The sequence below is a fragment of the Dipodomys spectabilis genome, unplaced genomic scaffold (assembly GCF_019054845.1).
Source record: "Dipodomys spectabilis isolate Male_0828 unplaced genomic scaffold, ASM1905484v1 ptg000006l, whole genome shotgun sequence".
Taxonomy (NCBI): domain Eukaryota; kingdom Metazoa; phylum Chordata; class Mammalia; order Rodentia; family Heteromyidae; genus Dipodomys; species Dipodomys spectabilis.
In genome coordinates this window covers 21191554-21218586 of record NW_024870683.1, presented here as the reverse complement: position 1 = coordinate 21218586, position 27033 = coordinate 21191554, and the positions used below count along the sequence as shown (strand labels likewise).

General features: G+C 42.3%; 1 protein-coding gene across 2 annotated transcripts in view; it reads right to left on the bottom strand.

Annotated features, from left to right (window-relative positions):
- The window catches only part of Snx30 (sorting nexin family member 30), a 108985-nt gene that overhangs the window by 56768 nt on the left and 25184 nt on the right, over positions 1 to 27033 (bottom strand). For both annotated transcript variants that reach the window (XM_042696121.1, XM_042696130.1), the window contains exon 2: positions 5061 to 5252. In XM_042696121.1, coding sequence (XP_042552055.1) covers positions 5061 to 5252 — 192 coding nt within the window. The remainder of the gene's footprint in view (positions 1 to 5060; positions 5253 to 27033) is intronic.

The window sequence follows — 27033 nt, the reverse complement described above, 5'->3', positions numbered from 1 at the left end:
TCTCACCACTAATTCTGAGAGGAAAGTGTATTTATAAGCCAATGATTACTCAACTTCCTGCCACAAAACAAGCTTTTTTAAAAATAAGTTTTTTATTGTAAAAATACTGTACAGAGGGGTTACAGTTACATGAGCAAGGTAATGAGTACATTTCCTATCGAGCATTGTTACCTCCTCCTTTGTTTTTCCCCTACCCTCCCTTCCCTCCCACCTCCACTCCCCCTCCCCCAAGCTTCCCTTCCTTTCCACAGGAACTGTGGAAAGTGGATCTTCCTACTGGGGTAAGCACACTGTCTGCTTACACCCTTCTAGCAGGTCAAGCCTAGTGGTGCCTCTGTTCTTGCTCCATGCTTCATTCTTGCTTTCCACACACCCTTTCATCGTTACCTCCCCTTCATCCTAACCCACTGCTATCTGGGTTCTGCACGCCATACCAACAAAGTGCTCTAGAGCTAACAGCCCCATCACGATCCTCACCTGCAAGCAGCATTTAGACACTACCACTGAGGTATAAAAAAGAGAAGCTGGGCCGGGCGCCGGGGGCTCACGCTTGTAAACTTAGCTGAGATCTGAGGATCGCGGTTCAAAGCCAGCCCGGGCAGAAAACTCTGTGAGACTCTTATCTCCAATAAACCACTAGAAAACTGGAAGTAGCGCTGTGGTTCAAGCAGTAGAAGCTCGCCTTGAGCTGAAGAGCACAGGGATAGCATCCAAGCCCAGCATCCAAGTCCCATGACCGACCAAAAAAAAAAAAAAAGAGAGAAATAGAGAGAGAAGCTGGGTTGAATGCCACTGGCTCAGGCCTATAATCCTAGCTACTCCAGAGGCTGAGATCTGAGGTTAGAAGTCAGCCAGGGCAGATGTATCTAAGATATTCTTCTCTCTAACTAACCAGCAAAAATGCAGGAAGTAGAGGTATGGCTCAAGTGGTAAAGCACCAGCCTGAAGAGAGAGAAGCAAAATGAGAGCAGAAGGTCCTGATTTCAAGCCCCGGTATCAATACACACACAAAATAATTGGTTAGGCACAGAAAGCTGGTGGTCACTGGCAGGCAACAAAGTAAAAGGAATGGAGGGAGCCTCTACAGAGAGTAGGGGCATCTTCTGCTCCCTCAGCCTCAAGTCCACTTCTGTACCACCAGTGTCAATAGCCAGGCTGCCCAACTAGACCACAGAGCCATCACTCTCTGGAAAATCATCTTTTGGAAAGGGCATGAACTCAAATCAGACAGACCTGAACTCAAGATCTAACCCTACCAATTGCATCTCATCTTCTGAGAAGTGCAAGCCCCAGGACAAGATCAGATATAGGATCCTGTGTCCCTGTCTGACTTCTTTCTCAGCCCCAAACATCCCTACATAAATTTTAATATAGCTTTCAGCTCCAAATACACCACCACGACATTAAGTCTGGTCCTATTTTCAGAAACAGAAAAAGCCAACAACTCTGGTGTGGATTCAAAAGCAGGAGAAAAGGCAAAGACCAGAAGGTCACGCCTGTAATCTTAGTTACTCAGGAGGACCTCGGTTCAAGACCAGCCCAGAAAAGGCCAGAAAACCTTGCTAGATTCCATCTCTAAAATAACTAACAAAAGGCAGAGATGGAGGCATGTCTCAAGTGTTAAGAGTACCAGCTAGCAAGCACAAGGCCCTAGGTTCAAACCCCTGTACAGGGAGAAAAAAAAAAAAGTGGAAGAGATAAGCAGGGAAAAAAAATCCACAAGTTTATCTTGTGGTGTTGGCATCACAGCCAGATGGACTGGAACTGGCGAAAGGTTACTCTCAGTTTCTCAAAGGGAAGCAAATAACCCCAAAAGAAGGACAAAAAGAAGGACATGGAGGGAACCACCAGTATGGAGGGAAGAACAGAAGTGACCTACCAAAAAGATGTAAGAATGCTAGCTTCAAGAGCAGTCCTGCAGGATTTGCTTCGGTGGGGGAAGGACAGGGGTAAACTGCAGGACACAGGAGTCAAGGAGCAGCGGAAAAATGTCACAGGAGGCAAGTACTGCTGTGCCAGCAGCTCAGTCACCTTGTCACCTGGCTGTTTACAGCACCAATTCAAGAAAAACAGGTTTTGCATTTCACGGACTACAGAGTAAAACATCAGTAAACGGAAACAATTTCTGGAAATATCAGCAGAAACATCACTCTAGAACCTCTGAGGAAGCAATATGTGTATAAGCACCTGCCTAGGGTAGCAATGGGGAAGATACGGGCACAGACAAATGACCCAGTGTAAACCAAGGGCAGAGATGGCAGAATAGTAACCAAAGAGCTGAGGAAGGCTTCAGTGTCCTCAAACTATGCTGTATAAACATCACTATCATTAAATAACTAGATAGAGGCTGAAAGAAAGTTATATGGACAGGGAAAGGTCTTCATGCATGCTATCAAGTGGAAGGGAAAATGAAGCAATACTTTCTCTGCGTCTATGTGCACATAAATGCAAAGGAGGGGAAGAAGACATGCCAGGTTCACCTTGGTTGTTTCTAATGGGAAGTAGGTTTAAGTGAGAAGGACCAAAGACAACTAAGTTATCTGATTAGTCTTTAGAACTGTCTTTCTTTCCTTTCCTTTCTTTCTTTTTCTCTCCTGTGTGTATGAGAGAGAGAGAGAAAGAGAGAGAGAGAAAGAAAAAGAGAGAGAGAGAGAGAGAGAATGCTGGTACTGGATACCTACTGTCCCTTAGCTTCTTCACTCAGGGCTCATATTCTACCACTTGAGCCACACCTCCACTTTCAGCTTTTTGGTAGTTAATTGGTAATAAGAGTCTCATAGACTTTCCTTCCCAGGCTCAGTTTGAACTGAGATCCTCAGATCTCAGCCTCCTGAGTACCTAGAATTAGAGGTGTAAGCCACTGATGCCTGGCTTAGAAAAAAAACTTGCCAGGAGTCGGTGGCTCATGCTTATAATCCTAGCTATTCAAGAGGCTGAGATTTGAGGATTGTGGCTCAAAGCCAGCTAGCTTGAGCAGGAAAGTCCAGGAGACTCTTATCTCCAATAAACCACTCAGAAAACCAGAAGTGGCGCTATGGCTCAAGTGGTAGCACACTCACCTTGAGCTGAAGAGCTGAGGGACAGCGCCCAGGCCCAGAGTTCAAGCCCCATAACCAACCAAAAAAAAAAAAAGAAAGAAAAGAAAAGACCAAAAAAAAAAGCTTTTAACTCCAGGCCTCATGCTTAATAGGCTGGCGCCATATATCTGAGCCATGTCTACAGCCCTGATTTATTTTTTGACAATATATTTATATTACTCATATAACTGCAAAAATATAACATTGTCATCCAACAAAAGATGAAGAAACAAAATTGAGCCTATTCCATTGTTTCTCTTTTCAAAGAATTCAAGTAGATACAGCCCCCTATTAAAGTTTCCAAATAAAAATAGATTTTTGCCAGGCATGGTAGTGCACACCTATGATCTCAGAACTCAAGATGCTGAGGCAGGAGGATTAAGTTTAAGGCCATCCTGGGCTACATAGCTAGACCCTGCTCTACCCAAAAATCAAGAAAATACATAAATGTTTTCTACCATAAGAAGGGGAGAAGGCACACTGAGGCGAGAGACATGTTCATCAGAGCACTTCTCAACATGTCACATGAAGGCTCCTCCATCTATCAAAACTTCTGCCACGATAACTCCTTCTTCATTATTGGTTGTGGTAGAGGCAATACCAGGGAACAGGGTGGTTTTCCACTGAGAATACCTCTTCCTTCTAAAGTCCTAAGTGATAACGTCAATTCTCTCCCTAATAATGAAGATAATTAAGATCTGTGGCTTTTAACTAGGGAGCAATTTTGTTCCTCAGCAAATGTTTACAATGTCTGGAGAAAGTTCTAACTGTCTCAACTGGGGGCTGCAGAAGGTGAAGTGCTCCTGGCACCTGGAAGATGGAGGCCAGGGGTGCTGCTGGACATCCTGTGCTGGGACAGTGCATCGCCAGGCATTATCCAGTCCAAATACCACTACTGCGGTCAAGACATCCTGCTCCAGACTAAGATTTCGGGAGTATGTCCAACATGAAAATAAAGAAATAAGGTCAACCGTGAAAAGCAACAATGCAGGGAAGGGGCTGAGTTCAGTGGTAGAAGACTGCTAGGTGCAAGGCTCTGAGGTCCTTCCCAGCACAGGAAAATAAATGTCTGCTCTCTTTTATAAGTGGAATTATATCCAGAGTATGAGGCTCCCTCATCCTATAAAGGTTAGAATCCTGGTTACTGATCTTGTATTCTTGAACAAGCTATTTAAATCTTCTATTTCAGTTTCCTCATCTTCATAATTATGGCTAAAAGACACAACTCTTAGGAGTGGTGGGAAAGTTAATCCATTATCTCAGCACCCTGCTACTACCTGACTGGCACAGTGCAGGAAGTCACTAGTTCTAGTCCTCTTACTTCTAGTCCCCTGTGATTAAGCCAAATTATAATCAGGATCTCATCACAGAGATTTAGACTTATACAATGATCCACAAGTAATCATTCAGAGTAATCTCATATGAACATACTAAGTAGTATACCACCATAAAAAATAAGTAAAAGAATAAAAGGGATTAAAAGTTTTATTTATAGGACTTTAGTGACTTTGTATGAACTCCTTTATGTGTGTGTGCGTGTGCATGTGTGTGTGTGTGTGTGTGTGTGTGTGTGTGTGTGTATGTGTGTGTGTGTGTGTATTGTTGTTGTTGTTTGCTGGTCTTGAGGTTTGAACTCTGGGCCTGGGCACTGTCCCTGAGCTTCTTTTGGTTAAGACTAGCACTCTACCATTTGAACTACAGCACCACTTCCAGTTTTTTTTTTTTTGAGTAGTTTATTGGAAATAACGCCAGGCTGGCTTTGAACATTCTTAGATCTCAGCCTCCTGTGTAGGCTAGGATTACAGGCATGAGCCACTGGTGCCCACCTATGAAATACTTTTAAGTACAGCCATTCTCTCCACAAGCTGCACGCATAACTGTAAAAGGGTGATGGGGAGAGAAAAAGAAAAGGCAGAAATCACAGAGGTAGGACTCCAATTCTCCGAGCCCTCACCTGGGACATTCTAAAACAAAGGGACCTACTTTGGTGGTGACTCTATAGGTGATGTACGTCTCCATCGTGCACACGTGCTTCTTGGGATCATCAACGGTGACAAAGAGATCCCGGGTCTCACCATCGATGTCATCGTCAAGTTGAAGTCTGTTTAGAAGCGAAGATGAAGATGCTGGACTCGAAGTGCCAGCTGGAGTACCTCCGTTGGGCAAGATGAGATCCTGAAAGAAGAAAAGAGTTTTCCTTACAAATTAAAGGGAAACACAATGGAGAACTTCAGCAATTGTAGCTGCTTAAATCAAACCCCAAACATCTCTAAAATACAAATATAAGTTTTAAAACCCCAGAGCCTCTCCTTACTCAATGGTTCTTTAGTGAACATGTTTGTTTTTGTGTGTGTGTGACAGAGAGAAACAGTGTGGTGGCATTCTAAACCAAATGCCTGGCAATTTACCTTCCTGCAAGACAGAGGAGCGAGCAAGAGAACGAGGATTACATCCCATCAGGGTCAGACTTTGAGAGAGACTTATGAGCACACCATGGATTCTGTCCCTACATTCTTAATTAAGCCCATCACCTGGGTCAAGCCCTCTAAAATACTTAGCACACCCAAAAATTCAACCAGACAAACAAAAATTATGAAACTCCAGGAAGAAGTTCATATCGCCACTGCCTATGAGGTATGCTTGCCCAAAACAAACAAACCAACCCTGAATTTGAATCCTGAACAAGTTTCCAGATACAACAAGAATTCACTAGCAGCACACACTGTACATGATACGTGACACCAAATGTACTGTGTGTGAAAGTAAGAGAACCAAAGATCCCAGTTCTTTAATACATAACAAGAAAAAAGACAGATGTGGAAGACAGACTTTGGAGGCAGAGACTTAACAGATCTGTCACCAATTGCAATAAAACACAATGTAAAAAGAAAACTATTGAGCTATTCATGGGAATGTGAGTATGGCTCTGCTGATAACTGATGTTGTTATTGGGTGTGATGCATCCTTAGATGTGATGATGGAAGTGTTATGATTCTATAAAGGCTTCTTTTAGAAATATGTAATAAAATACTTATAGATGAAATGATGTCTGCTATTTACTTCAAAATAATTAGGGATGAGTAGACATATAATTGCTACTTGTGGTATAGAAGAAAGGCAGGGTCTCACTGCCACGGTTGCTGACTTGTGGACAGTTCAACAGCACAAGGCAGTCAGGGTCACAGCCATAGTCCCGGTATCTGGCAAAGGATATCATCTTCTCTAGACCTCTGAGATTACCATGGGGCCTTAGTCATTTCAGTAAATATTTAAACTCTTTAGCCCACAGAGGTTCACCCTTAGGTTTATCAACACTATAGCCCTAGACCTCAGTGCAGCTCCATTGAAGCAGCTCATCAGTACACAAATAAAAAGAATTTTAAACCTTTGGTCAGACAGTCAACATTAGCTCAGTGCCATTTGACTTAAGATTGATCTTAGCAACTTCCCTTCTGGCCTATTCCAGAACCTACCATTTTGTCACAGACCTTGTCTTTACTCAAATAGCCCTCATCATTTTTTAACACAGAAGTCTTCAAATGTCTTACAGATTTGTCAGATGCTCTCTCCTGAGTTTTCCTTGACCCACTCCCGGGAAGAATTAGTCACTCTCTTCATAATACCTGGGAGGCAGCAGCCCTGAAACCATTTTCACAGCTTTAATCATTTAATCTACACATCTAATTTACCCAAAAACATTGAGTCCTCAGTGACTGCAACTGTGTGTGTGTGTGTGTGTGTGTGCGCGCGCGCATATCTGCCATCATTTCTCCCTAGGTTTACAATGAAAAGTCCACTCCCCTAAGCTTTGCTCTGGGGAACTTGGCCAGTAACCTTCCAGGAACAGTGCATAGAAGGGTCATGATGTCTCAGCCAGTGTGCTCAGTTACAGTCAATCAGACCTTGTCACATACTCCAGATTCTTTCCTCCTAGGAAAACACCTGCATCCCTGACAGGGTTTTCCCGGGAATATTACTTGAGTATTTTGGAACAGCTGTTGAGCTACAAACACCTACCCTTACCTCTAAGCAGCAACGCTGCCACCTCACACTGCCAGGCACATGTGGTCACCATATTTCCCATCACTAAGCCCAGCAAGAATTTCAGTCTGTGTCTTCTCCATCACAGAGAATATTAACATAAACGACATCAGCAATATTCTTTATTACATTAAATATATGATTTATGGAAACAGTGGTACAGAGTGAAGCGTAATGTAATTTATTAGCTAAAGTTAATCACGTGCTGCCTCACCCAAAACAGTGGAGCCAAATGGATGAAATATAAACCAGTATGTCAGCTGATGGCTTGTGGTTCATGTCTACAATCTTGGCTACAAGTAAGCTGAGGTCTGAGAATCATGACTCAAAACCATCCTAGGTAGGAAATACGTAAGACTCTCTCAGCTCCAATTAACCACCAAAAAGCTAGAAGCGGAACTGTGACAAGTGGTAGAATTCCTTGAGCAAAAAAGCTCAAGAACAGTGTACGGGCCCATTTTAGTTCAAGCCCCAGGACTGGCGCATAGGCACACCTATATGTACACACAAAACATTTCTAAGTTATCAAATTTCCCTTTTTTGAAACTCTTGGAGGAATGTGGTCAGAAGAGGGTAACAAAATTTCTCATGGAGAATTCATAGTTAAGGGGAGAGTGACAGCTCTTCTCAATGCACTGCCCTGGCTTATCTTGACTTACCGCCCTCTTGCCAAGTACAAAAGACACATCAAGAACGAATGTGTCCACAAACCAAACAGACTATTTCTGATGGTGGATTTTGTTGCAAACTTAAAACCTCTTTGGAGACTGAACTCAAAAGGAAAAATCTAAAAAATGTTCTCTACCAAGGCATTCATAGTAGAACAAAGAACACAATGAAACCTGGGGGGAAATCCTAAAGGTACAATAACCAGGAAATGTTATTTGTATGAATAAGTCAGAATGTTACACTCATTTAACAATTATATCTAGATTTCTATTCAATGAGTTTGGTCACCAGTTTTTGTTGTTTTTTTCTCCTTTTCTACCTCAATATTGGAGACTGGGTTAGGAAGCTATCCAAAGGGTAACATTTTCTACCAGCACAACTGGAAATAACTAAGAGGTATCTTTAACCGAAGTCACTCAGGCTACTTTGTGTAGAAATGTCCTGAATCCCTCCCCATATGCACCCTAATTTGAAAATGCGATAGTCAATGGGTAGTAAGACGAGATGTGGAATGCCTGACAATGAGAACCAAAGAAAAATAAATTAAAAATAAAACAAAACAAATGAGAACCAAAGATGACCACCAGGGTTTCTGGCTGCTGCGAACAAAAGGCTGTCAAGCACAGGCAGGTTTCACAGGTGAGGACCACCCTTTCTACAGGGCTTCAACCCCCACAGAAGGAGCACATGTGAGATAAAGGTCAGAGGTGCAAGAAAGCACCTAAGGCAGCTGCCCTGGGCCTGTGCAACAAGCACAAGGCTGACAAAGCTACAAATGCTGGGGAGCAAGGCTTGACAATGGAGAGACCCGCTAAAATAGGAATACGCCAGGCTACCGGGCTTCTAGACACTGGACCAAAATGCCCAGCATAATGTCTCCTTTTCCTGCTGACAGATCACTCATTGGGTAGCAATTAAGGACCCAAGAAGACAATTGTAGCAACATCAAGTAATGACAGAGGCAGTCCAGGAATTCAGTTGTTCTGGTGGAAGGCTAATAACAAGCCCGCACTATGACCTCATCAGACACACGTACACCAGAAAACACTAAACCTGCATTATCCCATCACGCAGACCCAAGGACACAGAAACATGAAGTAACACAAAATCCTGAGAGTAGATAAAATACATATGAAAGACTTTATTCCATGAGACAGGACACTTTAGGCCACATCTACTTTATGGCCTAAAAAATTTTAATTAATTTGGAGGAACTTGACCTGTTCCATGAAGCAAAGTGGCAGTGGTTTTAAAAAAAAAAAAAAAAAACCACGTAGAGAATAAAATTTGAAGTGTGTACTGAAAATAGACAAAAGCAAAAGTTATCAACAAAAACCCACTCTTAATTCCTCCAATAGATGAGTACGATAAATAAAAAGTTAGAAAGCAGGCAAAGAGAGAAATATCAATCTTGTCTCTATATGCAAGTATAAATTACAAGCATATGCTACAAAAAACTACATCAACAAATCCAGAAATCCATATGATCTAGGTAGTCTCTAGAAGAAGAAAAAATAAGGCCAAAATGAAACTACATGGAGGCAAATCCCTGAGGATAATAACCAACTTCAGAGGCTTTCTGTGTTGTCAAGAGAACCCCCCATTGAAAGGTAGTTTTATATATAAGACCTAATGAACCTTCACAAGTAAGTCCTTTTCTTATTCAAATAGTCTGAGACTCATATCAATCACTTTATAAATTTCTGATATCAATATTATTAGAGTAAAAAGGAAATTAGAAGAAAGCATAAGCATCATTAATGAAATAGCAGCTAATAGTGCATTAAAAGAACTTTTTAATGTATTTCAGGAAAGCAAGAATGAATTCATAGGAAGGATTGTGTATGTCTGTGGTCCTGGTCCTAGGGCTTGAACTCAGAGACTAGGTGCTGTCCCTGAGCTTCTTTTACTCGATCTCAGCATCCTGAGTAGCTAGGATTACAGGTGTGAGTTCTCAGACTAACACATTGTATAAACACTGAAGATAACTGTGTCCACAAAAACAAAAAGGTTGGTTGGTATTATTCATTGGTAAACATCAATTATTATATTAAAATTAAAAATCTGTAAAAGGGAAGCCATAAATATGTTAAAGAATATCAGAAAACCTCATCAATGACACTTAAAAACATTAGTCTAAGTGGAAAAAAGCCAGACACAAGCAACCATCACCATACTAATCCATTTCTATAAAATGTCACAACAGACAAATCTTGGTGGTGGTGGTGGTGGTGGTAGTCGTGGAATTTGAACTCAGGGTCTGGGCATTGTCCTTGAACTTTTTGCCCATGCTCTACCACTCTGAGCCACAGCTCCACTCCAGCTTTTGACTGCTTAACTGGAAAGAAGAATCTCAGACTTTTCTGCCCAGGCTGGCTTCAAACCATGATCCTCAGATCTCAGCCTCCTGAGTTGCTAGGATTATAGGCATGAGCTACCAGCACCTGGCACAACAGCAAATTTTTTTTTTTTTTGGGGGGGGGGTCCAGTTGTGGGTCCTGAACTCTGGGCCTAGGCACTGTCCCTCAGCTCTTCAGCTCAAGGCTAACGCTCTACCACTTGAGCCACAGCGCCACTTCTGGCTTTTTTCTTTTTGCTTATGTGGTGCTGAGGAATCGAATCCAGGGCCTCATGCATGCAAGGCAAGCGCTCTACCACTGAGCCACCTTCCCAGACCCACAACAGCAAATCTTTAAGAGACAAAAAATAACTTTTGGTTGTCAGGGCCTGGAGGGAGAATAGAGTACAAAGTGACAGCTTAATGAGGGTGGGACTTATTTTGGAGATGACAAAATTATTCTGCAGTGATGATGGTGGACAAGCCTATATATTACAAATCACTCAATTATCTTTAAGTGGTGAGTTTCACAGCATGTACATTGTATCTCAACAACAATAATAAAACAGCAACAATGTGAAGCACTTGGAGGCACATGTACTAATAAAAGGTTTGATAAGTGTTTTCTCATTATTTAAAGCCACTCTGGAAATTCTTTTTTTTTTTTTTTTTTTTTGCCCACCATGAGGCTTGAACTCTGGGCCTGGGCGCTGTCCCTCAGCTCTTCAGCTCAAGGCTAGTGCTCTACCACTGGAGCCACAGCGCCACTTCCGGCTTTTTCTGTTTATGTGGTGCTGAGGAATCAAACCCAGGGCCTCATGCTTGCAAGGCATGCACCCTACCGCTGAGCTACCTTCCCAGCCCCTCACTCTGGAAATTCTAAGCAATATAGTGGGACATACAAGATATCTGCAAGGTGCAGCAGTCTGCCACTTTGCTTCATGGAACAGGTCAAGTTCCTCCAAATTAATCTAACATTTAATACACATAATAATAAGTAGATGTATTTCGAATATTTAAAATGATAAACCTGAACTGCTAGATTCACTAGATAATGTTCAATGAAAAAAGTAATGGATGTAGACAAAATGACAGACTGAATCAACATTTGTGAGAATTAGCCTCTCCTCTGAAAAGAGGATCTGATATTCATACTATTGCCAGATGATATCCTATAGGAAGATACATTCCCATCCCATTGCTTTGGGCCACGGCCATGTGATTTGTTCTGACCAATGGAGAGCCATTGTCTTCCTCCTTCTCTTCTGCATCCCCAAAGTGAACATCCCAATGGGACTGCTCCTACCAAATGGAAAGCTCACAAAGAGCCAGCACAGCTGACTCATAGCCACTGACACACAACAGGACCCAAAACTGAATGCATGTTTAAGCCTTGGAATTTGGGGAGTATTTATTACCACAATAGATCTGACTTGTACATATGTATTAAAATGTCTATATAAACACTTGAGAATTTTAAGATGCAAAGATGACCTTTCTCTACCCCTTCAAGTTGCTCAAATGTGTCTTAACTAGTACGTCTCAAGTTCTAGATTCCACTTGCTTGTTAGTAAGAAATTCTCCCCAATGACTGCCCTAGAAACCTCATGTCAAATCTTCTCTGGACTTCTAAGGTTGCTTGCACAGCCCAAATTCCTGAGGTCCCTAGAGTTTGGTCTCTAGGTTAACACTGTCCCTCAATAGGCTTAGTTTCCTACTTTGGACTCTGACTATATTTTATAAGGCGTAGATTACTTTAGTTGTGGAGTCAGAGACCACCAGTTTCAAAGTTTTATCTATGGGCTGATAAAGATGTTTGGAAACTGAACATTTTTCAGGGTTTTTTTTTCTCTATAAGAAAATCTGCTGGGCTGGGCACCCGTGGCTCATGCCTGTAATCCTAGCTACTCAGGAGGCTGAGATCTGAGGATCGCGGTTCAAAGCCAACCCCAGGCAGGAAAGTCTGTGAGACTCTTATCTCCAATAAACCACTAGAAAACCTTCCCTTGAGTCGAAGAGCTGAGGGGCAGCACCCAAGCCCAGAGTTCAAGCCCTATGACCGACCAAAAAAAAAAAAAAAAAAATCTGCCGGTCAAGTAAAATCCACTCATTGGTCTAATGCAAAAAAGACCTCCTAATATGACCACAAATAAAGTCAAATGAAAGAACCCCAGTCTACATTCCATGGCAAAGCTTCCAGAATCTGTTATTAGCTTTTTCGAAGAATCTCCAAATTAGCAATCACTTCTCCAGACATTCTTATGATTCTTGGGATCTAAGATTTTCCCCCTCAGCTGAATTTAGCCATGACTCCTGTGCATTCTTTCTGACAACCCACTATTATTTCAAGCACACATGGAACACCTAATATATCAGCCAAAGTGCCAATGCAAGGCTACCAAACAGAATGGAAAGTATCTGTGTAGAACAAATCAGTCTAGCTGGGATTGTGAATATAAAATATCTAAGGGTGATACAATTCAACTCTGGTTCTGCTGAGACAACATGAGAGGAATGCGTACATTTGCCAACTGCAAAAACAAGGCTGGGGAGAGGTTGACCTGGACATTCCAGGCTGGACAATCACGAGAGAGAGGGGGGGGGGGGGGGAGATTTCCAAAAGCTTGTCCCTGAGTACATGCATGCCATCTGGAGGACTAGAAAGGCCAAGGTACAACTTTCCAAAAAAAAAAAAAAAATTAAACCTTCCCCAGAGGCACAGATCCAAAATGTAACACTACCCAAAACTCAGCTCTCCTTCCTGCCCATCTCCACGCTGCTCTCAAGATCCTGCCAAATGCAGACACACAAAGCCAGTGAGCATTCCTTCTTCCACTGTCATTTCTACACCCAGGCACACAGGGCTTAACCTTGTTTTATCAGAATAAATCCTTGCTAAAAATTTTCACCTTCATGAGAGTCTCCTTTTCATGAGACACTCTGAAATGCTTTTCGTGAGTGGATCTCAAAGGCCTGTGATTTTACCCGGAAACTGTGAAGTTAAGAGAAGCCCTATTCTTCCTTCACTGACAGAGATTGGCAAGCCTGGGCTAGGAGCTGAATCTCACGACCTTGACAAGCCTAAGCTAGTAAGTGGATCTCAAAAGAGCAGCATGGTAACTGATATTGCTGAAACTGCAAAGACCCAGAGATCAACTAACTTTAAAGTCAAAAGAATAACTTGATGTCTTCCAATCCTGATTATCTGCAGATGGTGGAAGCCTATCAACTGAATTTCCTGCCAAGTGTATTTCCCATGTCACCTCCTAAGTCAGGTAGGGAAACAACTTTTTAGTCGTTTTTCCAACTTTTTAGTTGTTTTTCCATGCAGGGCCAACAGTCCAATCTCAGCAGATGCAACTATAGGAGACAGACAGTGCCCGCTTGTACATCTTTTAGATTAAAAGGGACCAAGGTTGCTTAGGGAGGAAGTAAGGCAGGTACATATATGATTTTCTACAAATATCAAAACTGCTAGGCTCAGAAGTTAAAACCATGAAGTAAACTGAAAAAGCAGATAAGCTCACTTCCAACCAAACCTCCTTTTTTAAGTGTTGTTATATGATTAATAGACACAGAAGGGACTATCTAAATTGTCTTTCTTTAAAATGGTAAACATCTTGAAATTCTTCACAGAGGGTAAAGACAGTAAGAATGAAAAGACATACTAACAAAAGTCCTTAATGTCACCTGCCCACCCAAAACCACTGTGTAAGGATTTGGAGTTACTAGTCTGACAAGATCTATTGTGTTTTATGCAGCTCATAAAGTATAAAAACTACACATAAGGACTTTTAGGAGTCTTTAACTCCTATTTCCTGCATGGGGAGCAGGAAATGTTTCACCCTTTTTCTGGGTCTCCCTGCTATAGCCCTGTTACACTAAATAAATACTTGCAAAAACTTTTTTTAAAAAAAGTTTGTGAAGAGTAAGGCTGGGCATGGTGGCTCATGCCTGGAAGTACTTGAGAATTGCAGTTTGAGGCCAAAGTATGGGTTAAAAAGAAGTTTAAGAGGGGCTGGGTAGGTGGCTCGTGGTAGAATACTTGCCTTGCATGCATGAGGCCCTGGGTTCGATTCCTCAACACCACATAAGTAAAAAGTAAAAAGAGGCGGAAGTGGCGCTGTGGCTCAAGTGGTAGAGCGCTAGCCTTGAGCTGAAGAGCTGAGGGACAGCGCCCAGACCCAGAGTTCAGGCCCCACGACTGGACCCAAAAAAAAAGAAGTTTAAAACACTCCATCTCAACCCATAGCTAGGCCCTATGGCATGTTCCTGTTATCCCAGCTACAAAGGAAAAACAATGGCTGAGTGCAGTGGTGCACATCTGTCAAATGGGAAGATCATAGTCCCTACTGGCCTAGGCATACAGTAAGGCTCTACCTCATAACCAGTGCAAAAAAAGGCTGGAGGTATGGCTGAAATGGTAGAGCACCTACCCTATCAAGCATGAGGTCCTAACTTCCAATCTTAGACTGGAAAAAGAAAAAAGTTACAATATGTTATTTTTAAAAAGTTTTATAAGTCGGGCGCTAGTGGCTCACACTTGTAATCCTAGCTACTCAGGAGGCTGAGATCTGATTGCAGTTCAAAGCCAGTCCGGTAAGGACAGTCCATGAGAGTCTTATCTCCAATAAACCACCAGAAAACTGGAAGTGATGCTGTGGCTCAAGTGGTAAAGCGCTCATTTTGAGCTAAAGAGCTGAGGGACAGTGCCTAGGCCCAGAGTTCAAGCCCCATGACCAACAACAACAACAAAAAAAAGTTTTATAAATTTAGTGTAGTCTGAGTATAAAGGTTTCACAGTCTGTAGTATAGCGCATGGTAATGTCTAAGGCCTTCATAAGACATCTACCCACTGAGTCACCCAGGACCTTCCAGTCCTGCAAGCTCCAAAGCACCCTATACAGATGTGCTATTCTGTATTTTTTTTTTCTTTTGCTAGTACAAAAGAAAAAAAGGCTTGAACTCAGGGCCTTACCTTTGCATTCATCTTTTTTGCTCATGGTTGTTACTCTACCACTTGACCACATCTCCAGTCTAGCATTTTGTTGGTTAACTGGAGATAAAGTTTCATGGACTTTTCTACTGGAGCTGGTTTTGAAACACAATCCTCAGATATAAGCCCCAAGTAGCTAGAATTACAGGCATAAGCTACTGGTGCCCCAACTGTACTGTATCTTCTATGCCATATTTTTACTGTATCTTTCCTATGTTTAGATGTTTTTAGATACATGTACTCAATGCAATAACATGCTGTGCAGATTTGTAGCACAGGACCAAAAGCAAGTAGTAGACTCTGTGTAAGTACGAGTATTATTTTCATAATGAAAAATCATCCAATACACATTTCTCAAAATGTAGCCCTGCTAAGTGTTACACAGCTGTACTGGTCAGACTTCTCTGTTCACATGGGCATTCTGAGCTCAGCAGCAGAAATGAACTCTGCAAATAAATGCCAGGGATCTGAATCTTTATTTCTGGTAGAGAAACATAGGGATGAAGAGGAAGGCCAAAGGATGAATGAGGAAAAAATCTTGCGATGTTATTCTAAGCTTTGAGGTGTCAAACAATGGTGGGAAGGAGACTGCTCCTACATATGGGCCTGTCAGTGGCCATGGAGTCCTGCCCATATGGAAAGATTTAGAGGCTTGCTTTGAAGTCAGTATGAAAAAGATCAATGACTAAATTTTTTTTGTTTTGTTTTGTTTTGGTCAGTCATGAGGCTTGAACTCTGGGCTTAGGCGCTGTCCCTGTGCTCTTCAGCTCAAGGCGAGCGCTCTACCGCTTAAGCCACAGCGTCACTTCCGGTTTTTTAGTGGTTTATTGGAAATAAGAGTCTCATGGACTTTCCTGCCCGGACTGGCTTTGAACCGCGATCCTCAGATCTCAGCCTCCTGAGTAGCTAGGATTACAGGCGCTCAGCTAGTAGTAGATTTATAGTAGTAGATTTACCCTTCACATGATAGGGAATGCAGTGGTCCAAGTTGAAGAACATGAGCTGGGCACCGATAGCTCATGCCTGTAAGTCTAGCTACTCAGGAGCCTGAGATCTGATGATTGTGGTTAGAAGACAGCCCAGGCAGGAAAGCCCATGAGACTCTTATTTCCAATTAAATACCAAAAAGCCATAAGTGAAGCTATGGCTCCAATGATAAAATGCTAGCCTTGAGCACAAAAGCTCGTTGACAACAGCTGGGTGCTAAGTTCAAGCCCCAAAAACAGCGCGCGCGCGCGCGCGCGCGCGCACACACAAACACACACACACACACACACACACACACACACAGATCACAGGAGAGCTGACTCTTCTCAAACCCTCACATAGTAAACATGTTTTAAACTTTTTTTCATGTAATGAAATACATGATTATGTTTCTTTGAGATGGCAGAGGGAGTGGAACAAAATAATTATCACTACTTATTCAATCTATAGACCAAACTATAGGTGTTTTCTAACACATGAGAGCTTTAAGTGGCCTAATTACCTCTCCTAAACCACAAATTAGAGGATATGGAAAACACAATCTATGCATGCACACAAGTTCTCACTGACTGCCAGGTGCTATCTAGACACAGAGGAAAGAAAGCTGAGAAGCAATTTACTGAAGAGTCTAGGCTAGGGTGCAGCATGGAGAATGGCAATGTGGTTGACCACCAGAAGAACACAAAAAGAGGGCTGCTATACCAGAGCCAGGGAGCAACAGTAATTCTGCTCTCCCAGGAAAGCCTTAGAAAAGGCTTCATAACCAGAATGGCAGAAAGCCTAGGCTTAAGTTCAGCTCTCCTACTGGCTTTGAGGTTTCAAGAAATCTCTTACACTTGGGCTGGGAATGTGGCTTAGTGGTAGAATACACGCCTAGCATGCATGAAGCCCTAGGGTTCCCTTAGTACCACATAAACAGAAAAGGCCAGAAGTGGCACTGTGGCTCAAGTGGTAGAGTGCTGGCCTTGAGCAACCAACAGCTATCAGACTATCAGAGGACAAACCCATCCCAAACGGTAGACAGGCTGCATGGTGACTGTTAATAATGTTTATGCAAGCCCTCTTTAAACAGGGAAGGGCAGCCCACTAGAAGAGAAAAGGGCCTTCCTGGAACAGAGCTCCACATCAGCAAAAGTGCCAGATGGTCAGATTTAACAGGCATGCCGGGGACCGGTCACTAGTGCATATGAGCAGCAATGAAATGGCAGGAAATAGAGCCCATAGATTAGCTCGAGGCTCAGGATCTTAAATTGCAGGCTTAAGAATTAGAGAAGTGCTCCATTGGCAAAGGCTATGTATTTAAGCTGGAAGTGGCAATCATGCATGAGTTTTACAGAAACACTTCAGAAAAAGCACACAAAACAGATAAAGAAGAACAATGATAGAGATGAGAGAGAATGGAGCAGGAGCCACCGTACCTGTCTAGGAACATGTTGTCTTCTCGATGGTATCTAAATAGGGTGGGAACTGCCAGGAGAGGCAGTGTCCTCAATACTAGGGTTGGGTGGCCTGCAACAGTCTCATGAATATTCCCCAAGTACAAGAAATCTGGTCAAACTAGAGAGAAATCATAATTCAAACACAGGTAAATTGCAGCCAATTAGAAACTTCTATAGTTTCAGTAAAATAAACCCAAGTTCAACAGCCCTGCACACTGTCCCTGGATTCCATCCTTCAGACATGAGCAAGTCCAGCTAAAATGACTGTGTTTAGCAAAAGCTTAAAACCAAGGACACTCAGCACTTGACATCTGTTTTCCACTGAGCACTGCTAGCACTGCTTTACCAGAGGTTACCGTCATTTTATAATTTGTTTCACTACACTCAGTTCAGGATATTCACTCAGCAGTCCACATCATGGGAACTCAACACGGGGAATGTTGACCACAGTCCATTTAAGGAAACCAGATGCACAAACAGCCTGCAGACTGTCACCAGCCTGGACCTGACACCTGGCCATAGTGTTCTTGGGATATCTGAACCCACCCTTGGAAAATAGCCAAAGAGAACCAGCTAAGCAACCGAAAGCCTGAGCTGAAGTTAACTCAAAAGCAAAAAACACACTCAAACCCCAAAACTGCAAACAGCTACCAGTCAAGAGATTAAAATGAAAATTGTAAGTTCACACCTGCTGCCACATCCTGTGAAAACAATCTACTTCACATAGTGGGTCTCCTGTATCCCTTAAAATAACTTGGGAGGGCTGGGCACAGGTGGTTCATAGCTGTAATCCTAGCTACTCAGGAGGCTGAGAGCTGAGGACTGTAATTCAAAGACAGCCCTGGCAAAAGTTCTTGAGACTCTAATCTCCAATTAACCACCCAAAAGCTAGAAGTTGGGCTGTGGCTTAGTGGGAGAGTGCTGGCCTTGAGCAAAAAAGCTCAGGGATAGAACCTAGGCCCTGAGATAAAGCTCCAGAACAGGCCAAAACAAAAAAACAAAACAAAACAAAAAACACCTGGGGAGGACAGCTTATTTTAGTGTCCCTGTGTTACCACTAAAAGAATAGGTTAAGAAGCTGGGCACCGGTGGCTCACACCTGAAATCCTAGCTACTCAGGAGGCTGAGATGTGAGGATCTGGTTCATAGCCAGCTTGGGCGGGAAAGTCCTTGAGATTCTTATCTCCAATAAATCACTCAGAAATCCAGAAGTGGTGCTGAGGCTCCAGTGGTAGAGCGCTAGCCTTGAGCTAAAGAGCTGAGGGACAGTGCCCAGGCCCAGAGTTCAAGCTCTATGACTGACCAAAAAAAAAAAAAAAAAGGAAGGAAGGAAGGAAGGAAGGAAGGAAGGAAGAAAGGAAGAGAAAGAAAGAAAGAAAGAAAGAAAAGAATAGGTTAAGGATCAGGGAGGTTAGAAGATGAGCCCGAAGTCACTAACCATCAGTACAGTGAGGTACAAGGAACCCAGTCTCCATGTTCCACAGAAGAGGCTAGTATCTCTCCACAATCTGTATCTCCAATGTCAAGGTCGCAGAACAGTCAAGCAAATAGGCATGGATCTAAGAAGATAGATAACACAAACTACTACCATATTCCCCTTTACATCTGTGGCATAGAGAGAAGAGCTAGACCATGATCAACCCTCATGTACCTTTCAAAAAATAACAATTTTCCTGATGCGCCACTGAAAGGTAAGTACATCAAGTCACATCTCTTCTCAATCAATTTTACGACACAGCCAGCAAGATTAAGGCCCAACATTAAGGATCAGAAAACATTAACAAAGAGTTTCATTTGGCCATCATCAGTACTCATGGAGTTCAGAAAAATAAAACAAGGCTCCATCATAATGTCTATACTTAGAAGTAGACAGGCTGGGAAGCTGGCTCAGTGGTAGAGTGCTTGCCTCACATGCATGAGGCCCTGGGTTCAATTCCTCAGCACCACCTAAGCGGAAAAACCCGGAAGTGGTGCTGTGGCTCAAGTGGTAGATTGCTAGCCTTGAGCTGAAGAGCTCAAGGGACAGTGCCCTCAGGCCTCACGACTGACACACACACACACACACACACACACACACACACACACACACACACACACACACACACACACACACACACACGAAATAGACCCCGTAGCTAGATATTATTGTGCATGGGCAACATTTGCCATAAGCATTCATGATATATATAGGGGAGTCTCACCCCGAGAGAAGCCTTGATTATTATATAATCTTGTCTTAATGTCTTGGTGACTCACACTATCAACCCTTAAAGTGATGGAACAAATTTGAGTTTCAATATACAATAACTAAAGAACTTCAAATAGTAAAGAGAATTATTAGATAAACAGTGATGAAGAATGATGATCTATTTAGAGGACAAATCAAGTTATCTGTGTGTGTGTTATACTCTAATAAAGAATAAACTTCAGGTTTTCTAAAAATTAAATGAATGACTAAAAACAATGAGTAACATAACAATCTATATCAAGCAATCTTCATTTTTTTTATTAAGGACTATAATATTTTCTTCGGACCATTTAGTCTCTGCCTCTGGCTGCTGAGTGCTGAGATTATAAGCATTTGTCAGCACACTTGGCTTGATAATTTTTGAATAGCTTTTTTTGGATCTATAATAGTTTCAGAATAAAAGGTAAAAAGAAAAACTTACAAGTCCAGAAAAAAAAAGAAAAACATAGATATTAACTCATGGACTACATAAAATAGGCAGCTGGCTAGATTTGTCCTTCAGGTCTTGGATTGAAAGCAGACAACTCTTACTCAACATAGTACAGAACACACAGTAGTCAGCCAGAAGCTGCACTGAAGCTGGGTAAAAGAAACATTCTCACTATTCTGTGTACAGCTATTCTGTGCACAACAATTACTACACCAGGGAGGAACCACGTGGAGGTGATAGGAAACTACTCTTCTTGAGTCTTGCTGTGAAGGAAATAGCTTCCAAAAGTACAAGTAAAAGGCTCAGAGATCCTTTTCCTGCTGCCCTCAGCAAACCTACATGCCAGGTTTTTGCAGGGTCATATCTAGAAGGTTTTCCTTAAGCTGTGCTAAAGAGGAATTACAACTTTCTTTTTCACTTAATATTATGGTGAAAGATGAATAACAAATTTTTAATCCCCATCCGGGGGCTTGAACTCAAGGCCTGGATGCTGTCCTTTAACTTTTCACACAAGGCTAGCACTCTACCATTTGAGTCATACCTCCAGTCCTGCTTTTTTGGTGGTTAACTGAAGGTAAGAGTTATATGGACTTTCCTGCCTGGGCTGGCTTCAAACCACTTTCCTCAGATCTCAGCCTCCTGAGTAGCTAGAATTACAGGTACGAGCAGCTGGCACCTGACTTAAAAAATTAAAGGGGGAAATAAGGTTACTTAACCATTATCTGGGTACAGTCCACAGTGGTTAGTGGGGTACACTGTTAGTGGAGAAAAATCTCTAAAACTCCATACTTGTATTTTAACTGAAACACCTTAGAGCCATGATTGAGCTTGTCCCCTTCCCCCAGCCCTGTCTGTGCATGCATGTACATATTGCACACAGAAACACACATGCATGGTTACTTAAACATGCACCCCAATGGTGACACAAGAACCCATCTCACCGCTTATGAACCTAATGAGTCTCCCAAGAACAGAAGCAACAGATGCCCATAGCAGCAACTCCAAACTGAGTCCTCAAGTACAATGGTCTACTGTGGTCTGTGGCTGCCCTCTGAAAGCCTCCATTTCCTTACCAGCAAAATAGAGACAGTATAACCTGCCCTGTAGTCTGGAATGAGAGAAAACAAGACCATTTCCCATCCCATATTGTTTCTCTAATTCTAGCTCCTCTCCCTGTCCCCAGTACCTACCCTTACTTACTTTATTTATTTATTTATTTTTGTTGGTTGTGGGGCTTGAACTCTGAGCCTGGGGACTGTCCCTCAGCTCTTCAGCTCAAGGCTAGTGCTCTACCACTTGAACCATAGCACCATTTCTGGTTTTCTGAGTAGTTTATTGGAGATAAACCAGACTTTTCCTGCCTGGATTAGCTTTGAACCGTGATCTCCAGATCTCAGCCTCCTGAGTAGCTAGGATTACAGGTGTGAGCCACTGGCACCCGGCTACTCTTTTTTTTTTTTAATGTTTTTTTATTGTAGAAATAGTGTACAGAGGGGTTACAGTTACATGAGTAAGCTAATGAGTACATTTTCTATCCAGCATTGTTACCTCCTCCTTTGTTTTTCCCCTACCATCCCTTCCCTCTCCACCTCCCCAACTCTTCCCTCCCTCTCCCAGACAAGTTGTAAAGTTCGTTTTCAACATAGTGTCTTGTACATCTCATTGTTATAACGGGTCAACCTATACCCTTATTTAAGCATTTTGTTTTTTCCCTTCCCCTCCCCAAATTAGAAAAGTGTATATACAAGATGCAGGGCACTGGAATCAAATACAGTGAAAACAGGGGTTATACTGTGGGGGAAGAACATACAAAAGAAACAAAAAAATCACATATAAATGTACATTATAAGTAGATTAAAAACAATAGCAAGAAAGAAAAAAAAATACTTGTGTCCCTGTCTTGGGGTTCATTTTGCTTGACATCATTTTTTATGGCCATATGTACATAGCTTTTGACCTTTTCTGCTTGTCCTAGACATATACTAGTTATTGCAAATAAGGGAAACCATGGGACCTATGTTTCTTTGGGCCTGGCTTACTTCACTTAATATAATTTTTTCCAAGTCTTTCCATTTCCTAATAAATGGGGCAATGGCATTCTTTCTGATGGAGGCATACACTTCCATTATACACACACACACACACACACACACACACACACACGCACGCACGCACGCACGCACGCACGCACGCATGCACCATATTTTCTTGATCCATTCATCTACTGAGGGGCATCTGGATTGGTTCCATATCTTAGCTATGGTAAATAATGTTGCAATAAACATAGTTGTGCTGGTAGCTTTAGTTTGACCTTGTTTGTGATTGTTTGGGTAAATACCCAAAAGTGGGATTGCTGGGTCATAGGGGAGCTCTAAGTGTAGTCTTTTGAGGAATCTCCATACTGCTTTCCAAAGTGGTTGAACAAGTTTACATTCCCACCAACAATGCAGTAGGGTTCCCTTTTCTGCCCTTATTCTATAACAGCATACACTTGAGCTACACACTGGGAAAGGAACTAGAACAAGGCACAGAAGAAACGAATGATAGCCAAAGTAAAATCAATGAGGCCTGCTCTTCCAACATCCCCCTCACACAGGCCATTCACCATCCCTAAAGACACACTGAGCTTCCACTAATATGCTTTGGGTACCGAACCAGCTGAGGCTCTCACCAACAAGGTTTCATAGATACCTGGGCAGAACAGACCTTTGCTTCCTCTCCCCTCTCATGTGACCAAAGTACCCAGTTACTTGTCAACACTCAAATCCCCCAGAAGTTCGCAGGGGCAGTGAGCTCTTCCAGCTCCCCAGCTTCACATCTTCCAGCCACCAGGCTTTACATGGCAGATTTATGCTCTCTGGGATACTCCTTCCATGTATCACACTAATACCCGTTTGCTATTCAGGACTCGGCTCCAAAGCTACTCCCTTAAGATGCGTTATTTCTCAACCCACCTCTCTTTCCCACCAGCACTTGTCCAGGCTGGGTTTGATACTCCCCAGAGCTCACACAATGCCTAGCCCTCTTGTGTCACTGCCTGTTTATCTACCTATGCTGCCACAATACAAAGAGGACAGAAAGCCTGGACCGGGTATCCACTATGTTTATATCTCCAGCCTTGTCTTTGTGGCAGTTTGTATTTTTTAATATGTACATAATATCTCCCCATTTTACATGCTTCTCAGTAAGGTGTTCTGGACTATTCCCTATCAAGAGACAGAGCCAAGCCAGGTGGCAGTGGCTCATGCCTATAACCTTAACTACTCAGAAAGCTAAGATCTGAAAAATCACAGTTCAAAGCCAGTCAGGGAAAACAAATCAGAGAGGCTCTCCTCTCCAATTAACCAACAAAAAACTGGGAAGTGGAGGTATGGCTCAAATGGTAGAGTAAGCGCACCAGAGAAAGAGGGGGGGAGGGGGAGAGGGAGGGGGAGAGGGAAGGGGGAGAGGGAGAGGGGGAGAGAGAAGAGAAGGGAGAGAGACAGAGAGAGAGAGAGAGAGAGAGAGAGGGAGGGAGGGAGGGAGAGAGAGAGAGAGAGAGAGAGAGAGAGAGAGAGAGAGAGAGAGAGAGAGAGAAAGACTATCCTATACAGTTCTGGGCCCAGCCCTACATGGCCCAGAATTTTCTAATTTCTTACTACCCAAATGCTCATTCTTGGGACATGCCCTCCAAATAGCTGATCATCATACTGGTGTGGAGTAGCACATGGTGAGTCACACATTACTCTAGCAAAATGCCAGCCATGAGTCACCATGGGCAACTAGCCCACTGGAGCCTTTGGTTCAAGTGGCCCATCAATATCTGACTACAACTGCTGGAGATACCTCCTCCACCTCCTGCCAAGCAAAACCACATACCTGAGTAAATTTGTGTTCTAACCTATGTAGTAGAAGGTGGCTTATTAAGCAGCAATACCTAACCAGAACAAGGTCTGGCAAACAGGGGACAGAAAATAAAAGAACCATTGAATTTGCTGTGATAGGATGAGTGGTATATAATAAACACAAATTGATAGCTGTTATTAGTAAACTTTCATGAAAGAGGAACCAAGGAGGAGAGAGGCTGGTTCAAAAAGCTACTACATTCCCACCAGTGGAAAATAAAGACTTAAATCCTCAAAGATGGTAAACTGAGGCTCTGTTTAACTCTTATCAACACTGCTGACAAGTCCAAGTTCCCAGGAAATGACAAAAGGCATTGAAAAATAAGAGTAAGACCACTTTAAGAAGCCAGCAAACAAGGAAGTATGTCATCAGTCAATAAGAAACTTTGAGGAATTCCTGAGATTCAGCTGACAGAATCAAATTCACAGAAACATTGTATCTAGCTCCAAGTTGCAAACCAAAATCTCTTCAGCAGGAAATGTTGAATATGGGAAAAGGTGGGATTTTTTTTAAAAATATAGAACCCCAAATTAAGAGACAAGTGAGGGGACAAGTGGAAGCAGGCATTGTGGGTAGGGAGAAATTGGGTAAGCAAAGACTAAAAGTGCTGAGCTGCTAGCACAGCTTGAAGAAAGGAAAGAGGAAGGGCCATGAACTTCCTGACACAGGGTAAATCTTCTCCCACTTGGCATTTGTGAGCAGTCCATTCTGCCTGCTGTCTTTTTATTGGCCACAGGACCCTACATGAAGCTAAAAGCCAATCTAAGGATCAAGACTTCATTCTCTTCCCTCCCCTCCCCTCATTCCACACCTACCCCATTCCTGCATCTTAGCAAAAGCCAAGTGCTGAACCCTGGTACAAAGAAAAAATAATAATAATGCATACCACACCTGGTGTCAGAACATGAGGAGTTCCAAAACAAGAGGTTGTTTCCTCTTAACTTACAGACATAAGGCAGCTCACTGAAAAATAAATCAGAACAAATCTACAGATCTTTATTCAAAAAAAGACATTAGTCTGGGAGTACAGCTCAGTGATTCAGCGTGGACACTTAGCATGGGGGTGGGGAGATTAGCTTTATGGAGAGCTGATGTTACTATCGAGTTTGGAGCAACTGTTTAGCAAAGAATTAGTGAAAGAAGGAACTTTAATATTTAAAAATACCACAACTGTTAAAGTCAGGATGTGATCCATAAAATTTAGAAGGGTAAGTAGAAGCAAACCCAAAAGTGCCCCTGTGGTCTGGAGAAAGTCACTAACTAATCTGATTATGGAAGAAAACCATAATTAAACACATCAATCAAATAGAAACAGAGCAGAATACAGAGAAAAATAAAACTGATTCAGTAAATCAAGCCAAAAGATGGGAGGAAAGAAGGAAAAACATAATGAAGAAATTCAAAATTCCATTTAAAGCTTTCACAAACAAAATTCGGGGCAGAGTAAGAATTATCTAAGTATAAATGTAAGTAAGGTTCAATATTGAGAAACCAAACTAAAATATTAATGAAAAAAAAATGAGCCAGGCGCCAGTGGCTCACGTCTGTAATCCTAGTTACTCAGGAGGCTGAGATCTGAGGATCGTGGTTCAAAGCCAGCCCGGGGAAGAAAAGTCTGTGAGACTCTGATCTCCAATAAACTACTAGAAAACCGGAAATGGCGCTGTGGCTCAAGATGTAGAGTGCTTGCCTTGAGCTGAAGAGCATAGAGACAGCACCCAGGCCCAGAGTTCAAGCCCCATGACTGACAATAAATAAATAAAACTCAAAGATGCTAAAAAGGTATTTTATTCTGATCATGCCATTCACCCCTGATATAAACATAAATAAATAAATGAGCCAGTGGCGCATGCCTGTAACACTAGCTACTCAGGAGGCTGAGATCTGAGGATCACTGTATGAAGCCAGTCCAGGCAGAAAAAATTAACAACAAAAAACTGGAAATGAAGCTGTGGTTGAAATGGTAGAGCACTAGCCTGGAGCACAAAAGTACAGAGACAGCATCCAGGTCCTGAGTTCAGGCCCCAGGACTGGTATAATAAGTAAATAAATAAAATTAATTAATAAGCTATGAGTAGGAAAAAAATCTCTTTGTTTTGCTTTGGGTGTTTTAGGTTTTTGTGTTTCTGGGGTTCAAACACAAGGCTTAGCACTCACTAGGCTAGTGCTTAACCACCTGCACCATGCTCTCACCACTTTTTGCTTTGTTTTTAAAACAAGGTATCACCATTTGTTTTGGACTGCATTGACCTCAATGCTCCTATTTAGCTTCCCATGCAGCTGAAATGACAGATGCTCACCACCATGCTCAGCTTTTATTGGCTGAGATGAGCTTTTTCTCATGAACTTTTTGCACTGACTGGCTTGAACCACATTTTCAGCCTTTCCAAGTACTTGAGATGACAAGTATGAGACACCACATCTGTCTAAAAAAATTATTCACTTGATAAGAAACCAAAAAGATAAGAATGACTTCTCCAAGAATTTTCATAGGTACATTCAATGTATAATTCTTTAAAAAAAACTAGGAAGAAATAAGTAAGAGTAGCAAAATACATGATTCCCTTGGATTTTCTTTTTACATATTTTTTAATTAAGTAGTTGTGCAAAGGAATTGCCATGTAACAAAGCAGTTTATGAATACAACGCATCTTGATCCGTGTCATCCCCCAACCTTCAATTTCTTTTTTTTTTTCTTGTCGGTCATGGGGCCTGAACTCTGGGCCTGGGCACTGTCCCTCAGCTCTTCAGCTCAAGGCTAGTGCTCTACCACTTGAGCCAGAGCACCACTTCCAGCTTTTTCTGTTTATGTAGTGCTGAGAATTGAACCCAGGGCTTTATGCATGCAAAGCAAGCACTCTACCACTGAAGCACCTTTCCAGCTCCTCATTTTCTTTTTTTTTCTTTTGGGGTCCGGTCGTGG